General features: G+C 46.4%; 2 protein-coding genes and 1 long non-coding RNA gene across 5 annotated transcripts; 1 reads left to right on the top strand and 2 right to left on the bottom strand.

The window, feature by feature from the left end:
* Positions 1 to 160: 160 nt before the first annotated feature.
* Positions 161 to 4,510, bottom strand: LOC118231115 (E3 ubiquitin-protein ligase Topors-like). 2 transcript variants are annotated; one of them, XM_035424614.1, is made up of 2 exons: positions 4,297 to 4,510; positions 161 to 3,459 (listed from the first exon to the last, which is right to left on the bottom strand). In XM_035424614.1, the coding sequence occupies exon 2, from the start codon at positions 3,457 to 3,459 to the stop codon at positions 679 to 681; it is 2,781 nt and encodes a 926-aa protein (XP_035280505.1). In that variant the 5' UTR covers positions 4,297 to 4,510; the 3' UTR covers positions 161 to 678. The 2 variants fall into 2 exon arrangements, with proteins under 2 accessions (XP_035280505.1, XP_035280506.1); XM_035424615.1 differs by lacking the exon at positions 4,297 to 4,510 and adding an exon at positions 4,031 to 4,240.
* A 334-nt stretch (positions 4,511 to 4,844) lies between these two features.
* On the top strand, positions 4,845 to 9,187 carry LOC118232597. The gene is made up of 3 exons (XR_004766346.1): positions 4,845 to 5,050; positions 5,646 to 5,764; positions 6,141 to 9,187. It is a non-coding gene; the product is annotated as an uncharacterized LOC118232597 (long non-coding RNA).
* Positions 9,188 to 9,247: 60 nt separating this feature from the next.
* LOC118232595 (atrial natriuretic peptide receptor 1-like) lies at positions 9,248 to 21,031 on the bottom strand. 2 transcript variants are annotated; one of them, XM_035427656.1, is made up of 23 exons: positions 20,816 to 21,031; positions 20,557 to 20,662; positions 19,576 to 19,708; positions 18,924 to 19,056; positions 18,424 to 18,528; positions 18,203 to 18,305; positions 17,968 to 18,113; positions 17,500 to 17,572; positions 16,435 to 16,582; positions 16,111 to 16,197; positions 15,838 to 15,981; positions 15,629 to 15,750; positions 14,804 to 14,942; positions 14,415 to 14,463; positions 13,825 to 13,926; positions 13,449 to 13,568; positions 13,241 to 13,334; positions 11,718 to 11,805; positions 11,254 to 11,393; positions 10,973 to 11,125; positions 10,751 to 10,849; positions 10,397 to 10,488; positions 9,248 to 9,936 (listed from the first exon to the last, which is right to left on the bottom strand). In XM_035427656.1, the coding sequence occupies exons 1-23, from the start codon at positions 20,849 to 20,851 to the stop codon at positions 9,778 to 9,780; spliced, it is 2,571 nt and encodes an 856-aa protein (XP_035283547.1). In that variant the 5' UTR covers positions 20,852 to 21,031; the 3' UTR covers positions 9,248 to 9,777. The 2 variants fall into 2 exon arrangements, with proteins under 2 accessions (XP_035283547.1, XP_035283548.1); XM_035427657.1 differs by having other exon boundaries at positions 9,908 to 10,039.
* Between the last annotated feature and the right edge of the window lie 174 nt (positions 21,032 to 21,205).

Here is a 21,205-nt window from a genome sequence, read left to right as displayed (position 1 = left end):
GAACTTGAGACAGAATGAACGTGTTTTTTCAATTACACTACTGAGAAGCTGGTGCATCTGTGTCTTCCCACAGATGCCGTAACTAACCAGCTGATAGGTAAGTGGTTGTAAGGTTATTTTCATAACCCATCTACCAACAGGACTCACATTACTTACCATATAAGCAATTGCAACACAAAGCTGCTTTATTCTGAAATGTCCAGTTAAATGTGAAAAAGACATGTACATTTTCAAAGGTTAAGTCAGCAAGTCCTGAAGGACAAAAAACTAAGGGTTCCATAAACAGGTATGATCTTTTGCTTCAGCTGAATGTTATGAAATACGAGGCAGCCATCTTTTTCCCTGAGTAATACAGCAAACGAACAGCTTCTAAAAGTAGCAAAGTCGGCAATTATTCCAAAACATTAAATGTGACAGAGTGCAAGTTGAACAGCACTGAGTAAATAAAAACCGGAAGCTTCCCGTTTAGGATGGAGTCACTTATAAAATGCTGACGTTGACAATTACAGTGCTGATGTGGTTAAATGACAGCTTTTTAACACTTCCACAGAACACACCTCTGACAGCAAATTCAATGTCCGTCCTGTAAAAGTCTGATCTAACCGTTTCAATGTTCACCCTTAGTTAAGGTTTCGCACACTTTAAAAAACGTCGTGTGTAATTGCACATTTCTGAGCCTCAGTCAGAGCAACAGACCGCACTGGCGTCTGGTGCCTCGTCCAGACTGCTCTGTCGAATGAAATGGCTTCCGATGGTGATCACGGGGCTGCCGGCGCCCGCCTCGTCGCCGGACGACACGCAGGAGTGTCCGCTCTCGCCGCGCAGCGCGCCGCACTTATCGTAGTCGGGAGAGAGTTCCGCCGCCGCGGCTCCGGCGCTGGCGACCGCGGCGGCGCGGTCCTGGTCGACGGGCAGGATGTGCTGCTGCAGGTCCTGCAGGATGGACTCCAGCAGGTGCGCGTCCGACGGGGGCTCCGTGCCGGCGGAGACCTCGTTCTCGCTGCCGAACGGCCCGGCGTCCGTGGTCTGGTCCGAGACTTCCACGCGGTCGCTGACGTCCGCCGCGCGGTCGCTGTCGCTGTCTATGGTGATGACGGTGGGGGACCTGTGCTCCTGGCTCCTGTGCCTGCGGCTCCTCTTCCTGTGCTTCTTCCTCTTCCTCTGGTGCCTGCGGGCCGCGCCCGTGGCCTTGCCCTCGTAGACGATCTCCACGCTGGGGCTCCGGCTCTTCCTCCGCGACCGCTTGCGCCGCCTCTCGCCCCCCCGGCTGTCCTTGAGGGCGGGGCCTGCGGGCGGCGCCGGCGCTCTGGGGGCGCGGCCCTTGGCCGACTCCTCCAGGTGGCGGGTCTTGTACTTCCTCTTCCCGCCGGGCTTGTCGTGGCGGGACCCGCGGGGGGCGGGGCGGGACCCCTGGGAGCTGGTGCTGGACGGGCTGCGGGACCGGGACCGGGCCCGGGCGCGGTGCTGGGGCTCCCGGGGGCGGCTGCGACTGCGCGGGCGGGGCCCGCGGGCGGGGCCGGCGTACAGGCGTGACCGGTAGGCCCGGCTCTGCGTGTACAGCACCCCTCCGCTCCGGCTCTCCCTGCTGTAGTGGCTGTAGGACTCCCAGTGGTACGAATAAGCCGCCGCCGCCTCGCCCCGCCCGTGCCTGGGCTGGCCTGCGACCCTGTCCCGCCTCCTCTCTCGCACCCTGTCCCGGGACGGCGACTGCGAACGCACCCTCCCGCGGGACAGCGTGCTGTCGCTGTGCACCGAGATGGTGGGGCTCCTCGCCGGACAGCCCAGCTCCGCGCTCCCCGACCGCCTGCCGCCACCGGACCCCGAGCGCTCCCTCGACCGGTCGCCATGCCCTCCGGCGTCCGTCTCGCGGGCGGGCTCGTCGCCGGGGCGGTCAGTGGGCGCGAAGGCCGCGTCCGTGTGGGCGACGCAGTCCCCGCCGGGCGAGGAGCCGTGCTGTCTCTGCAGCTCCGAAGCGCACGGGTCCTCGCCCGCTGGCTCGGGCGTCCCGCGGGGCAGGCCCTGGCCAGGCGCGCCCGGGGAGCCGCGTTTGGGCGCGGGCGAGCCGGCGGAGGAGGACGGCGGGCTGAGGCTGGGGAAGCGGAGGTGCTGGGGCGGCTCCTCGCGGGCCGACTCCTCCTCCTCCGAGTTGGAGGAGAGCTGCACCAGCTCGGGCGTCCGCTCCGCCATGGGCTTCACGTAGCCCACGATCATGCAGTCCTCCTCGGCGGAGGAGGCGTCCCGGTCCTCCTTCGCCGTCGGGTCGGCCTTCACCAGGGCGCTGGGCTGGGCCTGGGGCCCGCCCGCCTCCCCCCTGCTGCTCTCCGACGCCGACTCGCTGACGGACAGCGACGGCGACTGCGTCTGCTCCGCGGTGGAGTAGGACGGCCCGGGGGTCTCGTCGTCCCAGGGCGCCTGGCTCAGGCCGCTGCCTGTCGCCGAGGCGGGTCGTCGGGCCAGCTCCGCGGGGTCCTCCTCGTCCTCCGAGATGGCGATGACGGAGGAGTCCGAGCTGCTGCCCTCCTCGTAGGAGGGCGCGGGGCAGTCGTAGACGGCGTGCTGGTCGTACGCCTCCATGCTGAAGGGCGAGCGGGCGAAGCTGATCAGCTCGTGCAGGAAGTGGTCGGTGCGGGTGAGCAGGAAGGGCCGCAGCTCGTCCTGGATGGCCTGGTCGTCCATGTCGTAGCGCGTGACGCGGGACATGATGATGTGCTGCACGATGTTGACCAGGGAGCCGTGCGTGCCGTACAGCACCGTCAGCTCCCGCTTCAGCCAGGGCACCAGCCGGTGCAGGCAGGCCGGGTTGCGCTGGAAGAAGGCGGCCGAGACGTCCCGGTGGCGGCCGCCGTCCCGCACGCTGCGCACCCGCACGCCGGTGCGGTACAGCGCCCGCCGGAACGTCACCATCTCCTGCTCCCGCAGGTGGCGCACCGCCCGCCCCTGTTTCTGCGCCCGCCTCCTCGCCGCCAGCCGCACCATCATGCGCTGGACGCCCCGGTCCTGCTGCAGGGGGGCGGAGCCCGTCAGGCCCTCGAACATGATGCCGTGGTCCGGGGGCGGGGACGTCCTGCGCGGGGACTGCCGCCGCTCCCGTCCCAGCGCCGCGGCGGCGCCGCCGTACCGGAGCCGGACGGCGCCAGGGCTGCCGGGGCTCCCCAGGGTCCCGTTCTCCGCCGGCCGCAGGACGAACTCCTTGAAGTCGTTCTCGGCCTTGATGGTGTGGAAGATGGAGTTGAAGGGCTGCTTGCACAGGGGGCACTCGGCTTTGTTCTTGGACCACTCGTGGATGCAGCGGAAGCAGAACTTGTGCAGGCAGCGGTCCAGGGAGGCCATGTTGTTGAATCGGTCCAGGCAGATGGGGCACTTGGAGTCCGGCGAAGCCTCCGCAGACATGCTCTGCGACGCCTTGCCGGAAGCATCTTTCTTCCTCATCCGCAGTTTCATCTTTGTAGGCGCCATCATCTGTGGGTCGATAGGCAAACGATTAACGCACATAAACCACAAAACATAACGCACATACCAGCTGCAATGGTAGCCAATCCCAGAGTTCGCACAGCAGCTTAGTAACGTCATTAATGTGGCATTTATTTCTTATTTTGATTATCTTCCCTGTTATTTTGTTTGTGGATTGCTTTTTGAAGTACACGAATTGTAAAACAGATCGTTAAAAGAGGTGGTTATGACTTCGTCGACTTAAATATACAGACATGATCATAGCTGACTTATTTGAAATTAAGCACCTGCGTTATGGTCTTCGCTATTTGAACACAACTGATAATTGTGGCAAAAGTACAATATTAAAAAAAAAATCTACATCTGGCTAGCCTCAGAAGTCCACATTAAACCATTTTAACTTTGTTTACGCTACATAACATTTCAGTGCAGCCGTCGGACTGGCTTAAGTCAGATTGACAAGAGACTAAATAATTTTCGTTAGTAGCTATCGTTTAAGTAGCTGGCTAACGTTAAGTACACTGAAACTGGAATACTTACAAGCTAACGCACACAAACCAATGTAGGACACAACACTCACCACACTAGTACTATTGATAGTTAGCCACTTAAATAATAAATTACCTAACGTGCCACATCTAACCTTAACACTGACAAAATTACCAAATATGAGAAGCCAGGAGCACTACCGTAATGTAATGCTGTGCAATCTAAACAAAATATTGTCCACTGGCAGTATAAACATTAAACTACCATACAACATTAGCAACATTAGGTCAGTAAAGCAAGCTTGTTCCAATTTCGCTTTTAGCTAACCATCGTTAGATATCTCGCGATGCGTCTTACCTGGACCAGGCGACAGAAAAACAGAAACTATTCATGTGTTTAATCTGTTTTGTAAGTCAAAACATCAAAAAATAATCGCTGATGAAAACAAACACCCGTAACATGACGATAAAGTGACATAAACTGGGGACAATTTCCTTTTCAGCATCAGAGGGTAGGTTTAGTATAGCTAGCTCACTGGAATAATTCTAAATAACCATAAAGTTTACGCTAAAACAAAGGATTCTGGTATACTGGCGGCCTGGGTTGCCCTCACGGTAAAAAAAATCAATGGTGTTTTTTCGTGTAGCCTGGTGGCTTGGAGGACCAATGATATAATTGCGGTGTGGATATGAATAATTATTATTACGACATTGAATGCAATTTTATCTACGAAAATGTCATACAGCTTGATATAACTTCTAGTCTCATATAATGTTTATAATAACAAAATGTATAATCAATAATTTGTTTTGTTTAAATATATTTCGAATTATCTAGACTATGGGCGCGCGTTTGGTGGCGCTATAATATTTAGTCCCCATTTGATTGAAGGGTGATTCTGTTTCTACCCGTAGTTGTTTGCAGGGGCGCTGGCATTGTTGAGTACAACCGTTGTCATAGTTATCATGAATTCCAAATCCAAGTTTGTGTCTACAATTTGTGAGGAGACGAACGTTTGATTGATGTTAGATAGCTGGGGTTTGCAAGCTGTTAGTTGGTACTAAACATGATTTATGTCAACGATCGAACTTTGGACAGAATATATTCTCTGGTGAGTTGCTAACGTTACAGCCAATGCCAGTAATCCCAGTTAGCTAGCTAACTAGCTAGCTTGCTTGCTCAGTTCGCTGGGTACTATAGTTAGCCTAGCTAGACTAGCTCAATGAGTGTTGTAACGTTTGATAGCTTGTTGGGTGTCTTCGTTTGTCAAGTTTTTATTATGGGAGAAACTGGTCTGGTTTGAAAAGAGTACTTTCAGACTGTTTTAAAAAGCAATGATTGTAAGGGAGAGTGGGATAAAAAGGAACTTCACGTCTCTTGTCTAATTGACTATTGTAACTTCATCCGGCTGATGGTGTGCATGCGAATTGCAGTTAAGGAAGAACGCTTTATTTGCTATTAGTCTGTATTTGCCTTTGGAAGTAACACTAACTATAACTAGATATTCCCTTGAATTAAAGTTCCAGAGCCTGTCCCCACCTTCACCATTTGCACATGGACAAATTTTCTTAAGCAACTAATAATAGGTTATCTCTTAGTTCAAAAATGATCAAACTATTCCTTGCTCAGGTTTATCTTCTTGGTGGGTTTTTGTCAAAACGATACCTAAAACAATTGTTTAAGTTTGTGTGCATTGTCTTTCTTAGATTCTCCTGGCAGTCGTACTTCTGTCCTGGGGATATGTGATCTACGGCACAAGAATTGCAGCACAGTGGCAACTGGATAAAAAACTGAAGATGCAAAACTGAATGCACAGTTCAACAAGGTACATTGATGTGTGCAGGGGCCATTGCAGTTGAGATGGATTTAAGATGTTTTAGCTAGTGGCCAAAAATGGCTGCGGACAGCAACGTGTCTGTTTTATTCGTTTCCACCTGATGGAGCTGGTGACTGTTTCGGCGGGATGTCAACTCTGCCGATGTTTTAAAAGCGAGAGTATGCTTATGCACGATGAACTCATCACATGCTACTAGACTATACACAGCAAAGCACGGAGCTTGAGATTTGTATGGCAAGATGCAGTATCTCACTGTCCACTAGGTGGTGTGAATAAAAAAAATGTGGTGTGCTCACAGACCCAGGTCATCCAGAATAATGCATTTTCTGTCTTCTATTTTCTTTCTAATTTTTGCACATGACAGAAGATGAGTCTGATATCCATTTACCCCTAAGGAGCCACATTGTCTTGGGACTGCTGTGCTATTAGCAGGACTTCATTCATGGGGTGACCAGAGCGGTTGTCTGGCAGTCGGAGGGTTGCCGGTTCGATCCCCCGCCCTGGGCATGTCGAAGTATCCCTGAACAAGACACCTGACCCCTAATTGCTCCCAACGAGCTGATTGGTACCTTGCATGGCAGCCTTTCACCGTTGGTGTGTGGGTGTGTGTGTGTGAATGGGTGAATGAGAGGCATCAATTGTAAAGCGCTTTGGATGAAAGTGCTATATAAATGCAGTCCATTTACCATTTACCATTCCACAGAGAAACTTAGAATATGCTTTTTAATCAAAAACAGTGCCATGAAAAAGCATTTGCCCTCTTCCAAATTTCCTTTATTATATTTGTCACACTGATTTGTCACTCTGTTTCAGATATTTATTCAAAATGTAACATCAGACGAAGGCACTTTGGGTAAACACAAAGCACATTTTAAAATTATTTCATTTATTTAATGATAAAAGTTATCAAACACCCATATCACCCATGTGAAAAAGTATAGCCTGAATATTCCAGGACTGTTTTTGCACGTGTTTTGAGTGTCCAGTGATTTGGAAACATGTACATGTAGTGATATCTGAACTGACCAAGATCCACTTTGTATCAACTCCCAGTCTGTTTACAGTATGTAATTACAGTTCATACAGTCCTGATTGGGTACATAGTAGACCCACACATACAGTATCATTATGAATACAGATCGTCAGTTGGGAGAGTGAAAGAAGGTTTAAATACATCTTGTATTTATTGCTTAAAAGCAGATGCAGCATCAGTGGCTTGTTTAAAAAAAAATTTTTTTACCTGTGTATGTGATCCAGAACTGTCCTCTTTGCTTTGATCTTTGTTTTTGCATTCAGAGCTTTCCCCATTTGCTCTTGGAAATGGTAATGATATGGGTAATTGAAACACGCGAGGGTCTTTTGTGCGTACGCATTTCATTAACATAAGCACTTCAAGGGAGCCTAGGAAAAGAGGACTATTGTGTTTGTGTGCGGTTGATGGTTTGCTGAATGATTAAATAGAAACCTATAGGGAAATTTTTCAGGAAATTTTCAACAGGTGCGTGACACCCCGTAGAATTATCGAAAATAACAGTGTCACTCGTGGAATCACATACTCAACAAGATATGGGGACATATGTTGCTCCAGTCAAAAATACAGTTTCAGAAAATTCAAAATCCTAACCGATGGTGAATTAATGTGTCGGCTATCCATTTTGCTGATCATTTAGACAAACAGTCATGATTTATTTTATTTTATTTTTGCATGATACTGTGGATATATTTTTGATCGGTTTTGTTATTTATTACTTTATTTATTTGTACTTTGTTTGTGTTCATGCTGTACATGCCTGCTGTAAAATGCAAGGTCTGTATAATTTGCTGATATTTCTGTCTTGAAACGGATGATTGCTGGCACATGCACAAACACACACACACACACACACACACACAAACACAGCCTTATTGTGGTTAACCCCTGGGGAGGATTTCTCTAAACTCTTCAGTGGGATCAGTACTGGGTCCGTTGTGTTGATCCTGTAATATCAGTTCTGCTCAATCACTTTGTGAGAGGACCGGAGGAAGCCTCTGTCCGTGTGAGGTGGGTGCTTAGCGAAGCCAGGCATCAGCTGCGGCAGTCACATCCCATTCAGGGAGCAGGGAACAGTCGGGAACCGCTCCTGTCGCCACTGCATTGAGATAATGAGTGACAACGGGCTATCTTTCTTCATGGCTTGTGGCAAAACAAAACAGGCAGTGAATTCCACTGATTAGAACCATCCCCCCTTACATTAGCGTTTCTGTTTATAAACTGGACCCTCCATCCTAGAGACAAAAATGCCCTTTCTCTCTTGGTAAGGAATTGTTGTGATTATCACACTCCACAGTCCCATTCATTCAATTATGTTTCCCCCCCTTGTGACTCATCTGTGACCTATTAAAGTGCTTTTTTTCCAACTGGGAAAGGCGGACTGTTGACAATAAGCGGTTCCAAGGCAGCGAAAAAAGTCTTGCCTGAAGCAGGCACTCGTGTTGTGAAACACTGGGGGGATTCGTGCTCAGGATGTCTTCTGGGTGTTTCTGAGCATGTCCTCTTCTCTCCTCCTCGTGTTCGGCCTGCTGCGCGTTAATGAAGCCGAAAGAGACTCTGCTATCCCGGGACCCCAGAGGTCCCAGAGGTCCCAGGTGTCCCAGATGTCGGTCCCTCCTCATGGTTTAACCCCAGTCCCCCTTTTTCGCCTGGGTAGCGAGCTTTCTGCCCATCACACCAGGTGTTTCCGTCCTTCTCCATGAATCCTAGTGGCCCTTAAACGGGATTAGCTTGATTATGTTGTGTCGGTGCATTAAGAGCTCAGTCTTACTTCAAGTGCATGCCCGTGCTTTTTAAAATTTTTTATATTTTTTTTCATTTTCGCCGATGGTAATTTTGACCAGAATGTCAATCCGCTTTGCATTGCAGGGGCTGCACTCGTCCATCTGATGCCTGAGCTTTCTTTTAAGGGTTTATTTATTTCCCCCTGCTTTAAAATGACTTTAAATGACTCATTTAAACAGACTTCAGCGTTGGAACTGATCATTGAAACAAAGGCATCGCCATTTTGGCTCCTTCTTCAAAGATGCCACTTCAGTTCCATTTTAGAACACAAAGCCATAACGTATCAGTTCTAAATAGTTAAAACCTCATGACAAAGATACTGTCTGAATGGGCTTTCAAAGCTTGAAAGCACTGACCACCTGCACAAGCACGTTTGCGCATTCAATTAATCATAATTAATGCACACCTGTCCCGGTTACAAGATTATTATTGCAGTTCCCTGAAACTCCTGTTCTGACATCCTTTTTTGGCTTAATTTGACTTTGAGGAAAACAGATGTCAACAATGTAAATATTGTGGTACAATTATGTGTGAAATATGATATAAAACTTCACATCACCTCAAGTAAAGCTTCAAAATAAACATTTTCTTGTTTTTCAGTTTGCCAAATGAATGTGTGTTCTATATAGAAGAATGAAATTAAACAGAATAATAAGTAACTCTGACATCAGTTGTTTATTTTTGGAAGTGCACGTAATAATGGAGCGTTATGACATTTGCAATTTTCAAGACTAAAAGAATATGAGCCAATATATTCATTTCTATATGTTAAAAAACAGAAATAACCACATAGTAGTACATACCCTTTTCAGTTCTCATGGTTAAGCACACATTAAAAGTGAATTACACAATTACTCAAGACAATTACAAGAAAATATCCAACTATAGCTGGAGAAACCAAAAACGATTACCTCTCAAAATGGACTGGATATGGAATAGTCTTTACAGCTATCAGTTAAGATCTTTTTACAGTACTTATGAACTAATGCGACAATGTGAGAATTACATGGTTCTTTATGGTGTTCACATGTTTAACATTAGCATTTTTTTTTAAACAGAGGTTAATAGCTTTTTTTTTTTTTTTTTTTTTCCATTATTGATGGGTCCCGGCTATTCAAGTGCTCCCAAGAAGAGAAAGTACATCATGAAAGGAAGGCCAGTTTCAGTGGCCCTGTCCATTACTGAGTCACACCGGATCCACAAGCAGGTCGTTGCTCAGGAACCCAGGGATGCAGGCGTACTGGTCCTCGTTCTCCAGCGCCAACGGAGGTTTTTTAGCGTGCTCCTTCGCCACAGGCGCCGCCTGTTTGCCTTCTAACCAGTACGTGACCATGTCGCCTTTGCCCTGAGACACGAGAGCGCGTTCAGAGAGAGGGTGCGGAACAGCACTGCTATGCCCCCCAGTACAGAAACTGCACCTTCTCAACATTTAACACCCGCATCTCTGCCTGCAGAATAACATTTAACCCTTTAAGGACCACAAAATATGTGACTACAATGTTCTTAACTGAACATTGTAATCCTCGTGGAACAATCACTACTAGCAATTGAGAGAAATGCAGTTCTAGAACACTGACATGCATATTTGCTTCCATTAAAATAATATAAAAATAAATAAGTTGCCTTGTATGAATAAAACTTAAATGCATTAATGTCCTATATTTATTTTTAAAAAGACCAAAACATCAAAAAAGAAAATAGAAATAGACATAGAAAAATTCCATTTTAATTCAATTTAAGTCATAATACAACTATAACATAATTACTCCAATATGTGAAAAGTCTGAAATAATGGAAATACATACCTTAACCTGTAGCATGCCTCGACACTGCAACGTATACCCCCCGATCTCTTCCAGAAGATAGAACACACTGGAGCTGCACTGAATCTTCAGAGCTAAACGGGAAACAGAACAAACCCCTTTAATACACTACAAACATGTTTTATTTCTGAATATCTGCCGAAACCAAAACAAAACTGCAGTTTCTGATCTTCAGCCACTTTTCTTTCATCAGTTGTGCACAAACTACACTTTAGAACCTTATTTTTTAACCATGAAATTTGTCACCGTAGCTCTGCAACGCTTAACGCACATTACATGCCAGGTTACAGAGGGCGTCTGTTTTCATGACAAGTGCCATTTGAACGCTACAGATACCTTCACTGGTAGACTCCATCCTAGAAGCTGTGTTCACCGTATCACCAAACAGACAGTACCGGGGCATTTTAGTCCCAACCACGCCAGCAACAACGGGACCTGAAACCAAGCACAGACATGGCCTCTGACTTCTTGGTTCTTGCCTTCATACCATACGGTTTAAACAGGCAAAAGTAGCACCGAAAACTCACATAGAAACTCTGTCTATATACTGCTTCATACCTGAATGGATGCCAGCTCGTATCTGAAGCAGAGTGTTGGGTTTGTGGGGGATTTTAAAGGTCTTGCAGACGGCAACCAGGTCCAGCGCCATGCTGGCTATTTCAGAAGCATGAAGAATGCCATTCTCCATTGGAACACCAGAGACAACCATGTCTGAAACACAGTCAGACACCCTCCACTGTCATATGCTTGTTGTAGATTTTTTGCAATGTCAGTAATGACTGACAGTATTAACATTATAAGCATACAGCGAATCAGAATATGAAAAAACATGTACTTACAGGCATCTCCAATAGTCTCCACTTTGTATACATCATGATTGTCAATAATTTCATCAAAGGTTGTGTAGAGTTTGTTTAAAAAATCCACTACTTGATATGGTGTGCTGGTACTGGACAGTTGAGTGAAACCCACAATATCACTGTGAAAGAAATAAAAATGAAAAATGCATTGCAGGAAATAAGGGTCACATATCATGTATCCATAACTTTAATATTGCATTTTATAGTCTAAAGCAGGGCTGCCTGAAGATCTATCGTCCAGCAGGTTTTCATTTCAAGTCTAATTTGGCACAGCTGATTCTACTAATTAGCAACTCAACGGGATTTCTAGCTGTTGAAGGAGGTGTGTTTCGTTAGGGTTGGCACAAAACCTACAGGACGGTGGATCTCCAGGAACAGGGCTGGGCTGCTCTGGCCTGGAAAGATCTACTCAGAGATAGGAAACCACGACTCTTCTGGCTTACCTGAAAAACACCGTAGCGCTTACGTAGCTTTGGGCCTGTGAGGGCTTCCCTTGTCTGAGGTCGTCAGCAACCTGCCTGGGCAGCATACCTGAAGCAACGACATCGTAGCTTTAACCCAAGCCCAAACCCACATAAAGCACAAAGACACTCAGCCGTTGGTCTATATTACAAGATAATGGTGATCCTCACAAAAAACCCTCACTTTAAATCTGGGGTTTTGAACCTTTTCTGATCCAGAGACCCCCACCCAGGCTCAAAGGCATCCATTCACTCCAAAACCCTGGAACATGCCGTATCTAAGCAACTATCCCACCTCCTCTCGCGAGTATAACCTCCTTAAGCCCTTCCAGTCTGGCTTCTAGGCCTTTGACTCCTCTGAGACTTCATCCTCAGCCTGGCATTCCAATCTGCAGCCATCTTCTCAGTCTTCTGTCCTCATCCTACTGGACCTCCCTGCGGCTCTTCACACAGTAAACCGCATACTACCCCTCTCCACTCGGACCACGCATGGCTCACAGCCATGGCACTTGAGTGGGGTGAAGCCTACATCTGTGGACACTCCTTTAGGGGATGGTGGCTCACCTAGACACCATGGTTCTCCTACATGCCTTATTTCTCTGAAGCCTGTTTATGTCCTCCCAAAGGCTTCTCATACCTCCACCATGCTAACACTCAGCTATTCCTCCATGTACCTGCACCCAACTCTCAGCTCTAGTCATCTCAGCTTGCCTGAAGGGCAGCTGGAGCTGGATGATGGACTGTCCCCTGAGGTTCAATATAGCAATGACTGGGATGCTGTGCATTCCCTCCAAGTGCTCCACACTGCTGGATCTCTCCATTTCACATCCTCAAGGCAACTGAAATGGTCATTTTTCCCAGTCATGAGGTTCAGTAGTGGGATTAGTGTCCCACAGTGGTCAGCACAGTAGCATCACAGGACTTAGTCTGAGGCAGACTAACGACTAACCTCTTCAGAATGCATCGCGACCCTCCCATGCTCACCTTCACTACTCCTATCTTGTGTAATTAATTCAGATACAGATTGTGGCTTTTTTTTAAGGGTTTTATGTATTTATGACCTGTCATGGTTACTATCTGTAGGTATTCAACCTTCAAGGTTAGCACAGCTTACTCAGGTTTAGCACTTCGCTAATGTTGTATGTGCATTTGCTGGTCTGGGAAGGTCATTAGCCAGGTCTGGCATCGTTGCACATGTAGCTAAAGTGGATGCACTTATGTTGGACCAGAGCGTCTGCCAAATGTAATTAATGCAATATCATGAGTAATTATGCTTTGAATGCATGAGCATAACTGAATCATATCTTCTTATATGGTTGCATTCTCAGCAGTACTGACTGTTATCAGTGGTCATTTGTTCCCCGTAGGGATGGTCAGACATTTTAAACATGGCTGCTCTTCAGACTTGATTACCTTGGCATCACAGATAACAGTCCGTCTGGCCACTGTATGATAAGTGGGAGAAATGTCCCACTTCATAAGAATATGAGAGAGAAGTGTCTTACTGTATAAGAGGCGGTCAGTCTTCTGCTTCTCGTGCATCAGATCCTGTGTCCTCTCAGCAACCAGAACCTCCAAATGCTTGCTGTACTTCTCCATCTGTGGAAATCACCATAATGTGTGATCCAGCACATAAAGAGGCCTGGTCAATATCTGTGTTCAGTAGCTGAGCACCGTCAGCAACTGTATATCCGCTCTCTTTTTTTCACGTACCAGGCTCATCATCATGTCAACCGGGCTCACTTTGTGGGGGTTTATTTTGTTGGCGAACTTCCTGATTTGCTCAAAGGTGGGCCGGTGGGCGGGGTTGTGAGACCTGCATCTCCTGATCAGCTGCAGAGCCGTAGTAAGAGAAATGAGACAATCAGAGCAGCACTTTCTCCCAGTTTAAGCGGAGCGATGTAGGCTTAACCCCTTGAAGAACAGGTCGTTTGTAATGTTTTTTCAACATTCTATACCAGTGTTCTAGAACTCCATTGCTTTCAGCTGCCACCAGTGATTGCTACATCAGCATCAGATTGTTCAGCTAAAAACATTCTAATCGCATATTTGTGATCTCACGAACCATTAAAAGCGGTTCTCTGCCTACCTCCGCATACTCTGTGGGACAGGGGCAGGCGTTGTCCCCCTTGCTGGAGATGAGCTCTGGTAGAGGGGGGCACCAGGCACACTCAAGGGAACTATCCTCCACCTGGCAGACAAAAAGGAGAGCCTGGGAATTATAGCCTGAATATTGTTTAATTCAGCACCGACATAGCATTAAGCCACAGCTGCCCAACCCTGTTCCTGGAGAGCTACCATCCTGTAGGCTTTCATTTCAACCCTAATTTGGTACACCTGGTTCTATGAATTTGCAGCTCAATGAGATCTCCAAGCTGGTGAATGATGTGGGCATTGTTAGGGTTGGAGTGAAAACCTACAGAAGGGTAGATGGGCAGGAACGGGGTTGGGCAGCCCCGGTTAAAAATATCGACCCTTTCACTCTCAAATTTAGCGTGACTGACAAACGTGCCAAAAAAAAGAAACACGGGACAGAAAATGGGCTGGAAGTGATTTTTGAGGTATCTGATAAAATATGAATATTTGAATCTTTCCACGGCAACAGCACACATGACAACGCGGAGACAAGCACGTCACAGAAGCAGATGGGGTACCAGCTTCAGGAGGGGTCACACTTACAGGGACGGGGTCGCTTCTAGTGGCTATCTCCAGTAATATAATAGAATAACTGCAAGAAAACGCCACAATAATTTCAACACAAATGTAAATATCTTCGTTCTGATGTCTCTACAAGAAAGAGCAAATGATAATCTAAAAGCACCATGTTAATTTACCATGCCATTTCTTTATTACTATTTACAGGGTGTTGCAATGTTGTACAGAACTAAGCAGTGATGGAGGAGTAAGTCTGTATTCCCCTGTGTTGCCACTAACTCTCTGGTCAGTGAATGATCAGACGTTACAGCTCTGTGAATGGTCGGACTCCTTAGCTCCGCCCATTACAGGGGTCATGAAGCCTCATCCTGCAGTCCCTAATGTGGATACGTGTTGCGTGTGTACTCGTTCACCTGAACACGTCCCACGGCAGAGTGGGCTCCATGCTGGAGGTCTGTGCCTCTGGGGGCATGTACACCTCCCTCAGTCTCTGCTGGTAGGTGCTGGGCATCTCTGCCGAGTCCTCAATCCTGTACGTTGGCAGGCAGTAGTCTGGAGAGAGAAAAAAAAATTCATTTGTTTCATTTCGCCGCCCCTTTTGTTGTCGCCATGCGAGAGTGTTTCGTCGTCGTGATGGTCGAGAGGATCTCAAAAACGTGCGTTTGTGAGACTTCTGGTTCATGTTTAGTGCAAGTCATTCATATGAGTAACGTCACCACGTGCAGCCTACTGTGTGAGAAATGACGTGTGGTTGAATCGACCTGTATTACCATCTGCAATGGAAGCTGTGCTGGTCGTCACTTCACTGTTATAAACAAGTGTACATATATATAAAGTTAAGTTACAACTACGTTCCTTGCCACAGAAATTATTTATTCAACATTTAGGTTTGTGGCTACTGGTCTGAAGGGAGCCTCCTGAGCTTTACTTCCTGTTTAATGAGCCGCTGCCCTGCAGGTGATGATGTCACAATGCAGCACTGGTGATGTCACAAAGCAGTCCTGCTGGCATGTGGCTCAGAGGATCTTACTGAGATCAGCGGTTAAGACCACATCATAGTCCGGTGACACCACGCTAATAAACTTTAGAGCAAAGGCTTTCTTTGAAGGCAACTAAAGGCTAAAACTTTAAAGGCTACATGGCTGCTCTTTAAAGTGAAATGCTCACTGTTAGTTTAACTCTAACTGGTCATCATTTGAAAAGGGAAAGGTGTAAGGTGTGCTTTCTCTGCTGCCCACCTGTGATCTTACAGACCCAGCGATCGTCGATGACACAGTTTGGCGATTTCAGCCTCCCGTGACAGATCCTGTGCTGATGGAGGTACGACATCCCTCGAGCGATGTCGGTGGCGAAGGAGAACCTAAATCCAGGTGGAATACGAATAAATGAGTTACGCGGTGAGTGCCTCCCTGAGACTGACGTGCAGCCCGTCTGACGCAAGTCTGACCTGAAGCCCCAGTTGAGAGGAACGTCCTCGTTGAGCAGGACGTCGTTCAGACTGCCTTTGGGGCAGTACTCTGTGACAATGGCCACGTTTGGCACCTCAACGCACCCTCCGAAAAACTTACACAGGTTGGGATGGTCCAACTCCCTGAACACATTCAGTCCAAAAAATACACAAGCAGCTGTCAGGGCCAAACAAATGCTTAGATACCAAAATTCCAGATTTCTGTAGTCATGGATGGGACAACTTTACTGAAACGTGACAAGTCTCGCTTACCTTATTTGCTTTACTTCCTTTCGGATTGTCTTTGTGAGGGAAAAGGTCTTAGTTTTAATTTTCTTAATGGCAACGGTGCGACCATCGCTGTGTGACACAAATCACGTAAGTGTGTTAGTTTCAAAACTGAGAAATTTACATTCTGATCCAAAAATTAAATGTGCTTTAAATCAAGTACGGCGATCTACTGAATTCTATTCTATTCCATATAGGATACTTATACTGTACATAGAATCTCAGCAATCTCAGAACTTATCAGCTCCCTGATTAAGGTAGAGCGCCCCCTACAGGACCGGAGACCCTGGAGGTCTGCGGGGCACTCACTAGATGCCGGTGTGGGTGAAGAGCTGCCTGCGGGTGGTGTTGGGGCCGCCCGTGCAGGAACTGAGGGCAGTGACGCAGCTGGCGTTGGAATCACTGTTGGCATTGGGGACACTCATGATGCTGCCCATGGTGGTTCGTGCCAGCTGGTCTGACAGGGACAACAGATAGTAACACGACAACAATAATTAGTGACCTACTTCTTCTGGACTTTTTTGTCACTTCCTGGTTGAGTTGGCGCTACACCCTCCGAGAAATTTTGGTAGGCCGGCCACTCCTGGAAAGATTCACCACTGGTCCAAGTGTTCTCCATTTGGAGATAATGGCTCTCTCTGTGGTTCAGTGGAGTCCCACAGCCTTAGAAATGGTTTGTGACCCTTTCCAGGCTGATATATTTCAACAACTTTTAATCTCATCTCTTCTGGAATTTGCTTTGATCATGGCATAGTGTGCATGTAGAAACTTTGTGGTGAGTACTTCACTCAGATTACAGGGTTCATTATCATAATCATGCTGAATCCAATGATCAATTAAATTAGATTAATTGGTTAATTTTGTCTAAAGATCTGAAACCATTCAGTGTGACACATATGCAATAACAGAGGAAATCAGGAAGGGCGTGAATACTTTTTCACAGCACTGTATATTTTGCTGTTTTGTTGTCATCAATCATGGAAATGAGGCAGTCCTTTCATTAGTATCTGTACTTTTACCTCTATCACTGTTCTCTCCTTGTACAACGGCATCACAATTAATCATAGGTTAAGGTGAATGTAAATGCAATCACCGGAATCAACTTCTTTATGCGAATGACAACGCAATCAAGATTCACGTAAACAAATCTGGAGGGGTTCAATTACTGCCGTGCTTCTGATACAGGACTCTAATCAGAAGTGCGATGGATAATCAGTGTTTCCAGATCAAAGAAATGTTCTGAACTCCTGACATAGCGTCCCTCCCATTGGACCCCCAAGAAGCTGTTTGCGCATGAGCCGGCCAATCACAAACACCCTTGCAAAGACTGCAGCTTCCAAATACAGTTGCTCCAGAAAAACTCCATTATAATACCTTGTTTTATTTGACTGAAGTCAATGATCCAGCTTTCATCCCAAAACATCTTCTGCTTCTGATACCGAAACCACTACAGCCGAGGAAGGAAACTGATCAGTACAAGGTGGAGATTTGTTTACGACATTGTGATCTGGATTGAAAACTATATTGAAATATAATTTTAAAAAGTAAAGACGCATACAATAAACATGACGTGTAATGACTGCAAAAGCCAAGCAGCTCGTAAACTATTCCTAAAAATGACTGAAAGTCTATTTGATGCTGTTATATCGTATATTAATACATTTTCTTGCTTACAAAACCTTAGTATACAGATTTCCAAATAAATAAATAAATAAATAAATCACTTGATGAACACTGTTTCTTTGTGCATTCAAAAAAGCATTCAGTTGTGGCAAATATGAGGGGGTGTGGAGCAACAGTATATGACTTTATACACATGCTAATATAGTTTGTCCTGCTCACCACTGCTATGAATATGAAGCTGATGAAGATGATGATGACGGGCAAACCGATGGCTGTCTTCACGGCAGCGGTCATGGGACACTCCCCACAATCGGCAGGACAGGTGGAGCACATCTCGTCCTCGTCACACACGTCATCTCCGCACACTGATGGGAACAACACGGTTAGTGGCAAAAAACGAATAAATTTGCAGGTAAATGAGTGTCAGTCCAGGTGTGTTTTGAGTGACAGGTACCTATGGCGGGCAGCACGTTGCTCGTGGCCTCCAGGGCGACCTGCATGTTGCCCACGCGGATGTGGGCGATGAGCGAGGTGACCCCCAGGTGGAAGAGCACCACCTGAAAAGAGCGGAGGCGTGAGTCACGATCCCGCACACCTGGGCCCAAGCCGAGCGGTCGGGCCAGTGCCCTCCCAGGAGCGCCAAACCCCTTAATGAGCGACGCAGCTGGGCCAAACCTTGGCGGTCCAGTTGGACTGAGTCATCTTGCCCGCCGTGGAGACGGTGTGGGTGAAAATCCTGCCGTCGTCTGGGATCCAGGGACCACAGATTCTCTCCTTCACCTGCCCAGGTGGGGGGGGAGAGGACATTGGGCACGGGGAGAGGGCATTAGCATTCCCGCAAAGAAGGAGGGTGCTTTTGAGATGGAGGTGGGGGCATGGGGAGAGGGCATTAGCATTTCGGGCGAAGAGGGAGGTGTTTTTGAGATGGAGGTGGGGAGGGGAGTGCATTGGGCACGGGGCACGGGGAGAGGGCATTAGCGTTTTGGGCAAAGAAGGAGGGTGTTTTTGAGATGGAGGTGGGGAGGGGAGTGCATGGGGAGAGGGCATTAGCATTTCGGGCGAAGCGGAAGGGTGCTTCTGAGATGCCGGTGGGGGCATGTGGAGAGCGCATTAGCATTTCGGGCGAAGGGGGAGGGTGTTTTTGAGGTTTGGGATCAGCGGTGGAGATGCATTACCATGTACCCCATGGGGCAGGAGTGGATGTTGGCGTGGTGAATGCAGCAGTTCTCCCCATTGGCATCCTTCCAGTTCGCGGGACACTCGCGCTCCTCGCAGAAGCGTTTGGCCGCCAACGCGTCGCTGATGGAACTGAGGGAAACACCAGGGGGGAGGGGGGGGTTGGGGGGGGGGGGCTCGTGGGCTCTCAACCGATTCAGGACTGCGGAGTATACGGCACAAATCTGATAAACGCCTTCCTCCACCCTTTTCTCCTGAGAACTAAACCCTGTTCATTTCATCTCTGTAAATAAGCTGATCAACAAAAATGATGGACATTGTAAGAGAAGACTGCTTCAAAAATTATGCTTGTAAATATCTGCTGCAAAAAGTACTGTACGTTTTATCAAATCTGCACAGCAGGGGACTGCCATATCAATAAATACATAATACTTAAATAAATAAACATTCTTCATTATAGCACAACCGTCTGTTAGTTAACACTATTATAGATTTTCTTACAGTGCTTTGATACATTTTTTTAAAGGATTGTGATGTGAAGACCTGTAAACACATCCCAGACTAATTTGTAAAACTGAACTTCTGATGTGTTTTAGCAGAGAGAGGCGGGTTCTGTTTTTTTTTTTTTTAACCACCAAAATGAAACAGTACCTGTGAGTGAAGATCATGTTGTCCACAGCCCACTGGTAGAAGTCTTCTGTGACAGTAACGGTATAAGTTACGCTGAATGTCTCCCCACTGATAACCTTTTCGGGAGGACGGTGCACCCAAGCCATCTCCAGACCTGGTCAAGATCACAGAAATATTTCCAATTGCAGGAAGAATGGCAAGTGGTAATAGAAAGCGAAGCTGAATTTAATGACAATAATTCCATATGGACAAATGTCACACTTTGCGAACGAATAATGTAAAATAGTAAGCAGATCAATATAAAAAACAATATAGTACGTATGCAAAATGAACAGTGTCACTTAGTTCATGTTATAGAGTAGAATAAACACAAATTCCATCTAGTAGATAACTATTGTTCATCAAGCCGTATTTGAAATAAATTCGTGAAAATTAAAGCCCTCCAGTCGAGTTCACATAATATGGTATAATAACTATGCGATAGTTTAATATGAACATGTTCTGTGTATTTAAAAACGTGAAATCCACTCTATCCTCCACCTGGTAATTCATTTCTCTGATCTTATTCTCAAGAACCATATATTCTACTATACTGAAACGAGCAATACAAGCGACATTCAATAAAAATAAAACATGTAATATTACCTAAAATATTTTCACTGCAACGTGTTTTTTGTCACCCAAGACACTTGCATTATGTCAAAAAATTAAAATACTAAAAAATAATAATAATGATAATTCGGCTGCCTCTCAGGAGGATATCTGAAGGATTTTGTTCACTCAAAATAATAAACTCAAAATAATAATATTGACATTATAATCCATTTTCCCAGTACATAGACACATAGCTACTAAAATAAAAGAAAAACTTTGCTAACATAATTTATCAGCAAGTTAAAATCATGCGTTCTGTGCATGGTGTGTAAATATGGCAGATGAAATGCAAAGTTAAGTAGGCAGAACCGAAAAGCAAACCAACAAGTGTCACATTTAAAAACTCACCTCCACAATCTATCATATTGTGTTCGTCCGGATTTTCTAACGGCCAGCAGTCGTATTCGCTGTTGTCTAAATCATGCCATCCTGTTGCTGTGCTTAAAAACAGAATCTGGACAAAGGCGCAAAAAATGTCTGTTTATGAGATGTTTAAAAATCATACGAATCACACGTCAATAGTTATTTCCTTTCCTATAAAACATATTCCAACATTATAGCGAAGGAAACGCTAGGTGCCTCGTTAGTTTCTGCAGAGTTTTCTTACCACAACAGACAGTTCATAACTTCTCCAGAAATACATGTTCCGCAGAAACGACGAAAACAGTTCAAGAGCTGCCTACACGATTATTCAGCGCCCGCAGTCTGCAAGCAAATATCCTCATCAAGCAGAAAGGCGGACAAACCCGGGGCACGCGCCGCATCAGAAAAGCGAGAATGGAGAGCCGAGAATGGATGATGGATCTGCTTGCTGTATAATTCGTTCACTTGATTTACAAACTAGGGCAGAGCAACAGAAGCACCACAAGCCCATCCTTCTTGTAGGCTAGTCTTTTTTTGTGTGTAGCCTATTATTTCACTCTTTAAGTTTAATGCCCTGTAATAAAATATAGGTAGGCTATATATATATATATATATATATATATATATATATATA

Source organism: Anguilla anguilla, chromosome 7, assembly GCF_013347855.1.
Source record: "Anguilla anguilla isolate fAngAng1 chromosome 7, fAngAng1.pri, whole genome shotgun sequence".
In the NCBI taxonomy this organism is placed as follows: Eukaryota; Metazoa; Chordata; class Actinopteri; order Anguilliformes; family Anguillidae; genus Anguilla; species Anguilla anguilla.
This window is presented reverse-complemented; position numbering and strand designations above follow the sequence as displayed.

Coding starts and splice junctions, on each gene's coding strand:
- LOC118231115 (XM_035424614.1), bottom strand. CDS start 3,459: ATGATGGCGCCTACAAAGATGAAACTGCGGATGAGGAAGAAAGATGCT.
- LOC118232595 (XM_035427656.1), bottom strand. CDS start 20,851: ATGTATTTCTGGAGAAGTTATGAACTGTCTGTTGTG. Junction 18,114..18,202: donor CAACGTGCTGCCCGCCATAG/GTACCTGTCACT, acceptor TGTTCCCATCAG/TGTGCGGAGATGACGTGTGT. Junction 14,464..14,803: donor CTGCCGTGGGACGTGTTCAG/GTGAACGAGTAC, acceptor GTTTTCTTGCAG/TTATTCTATTATATTACTGG.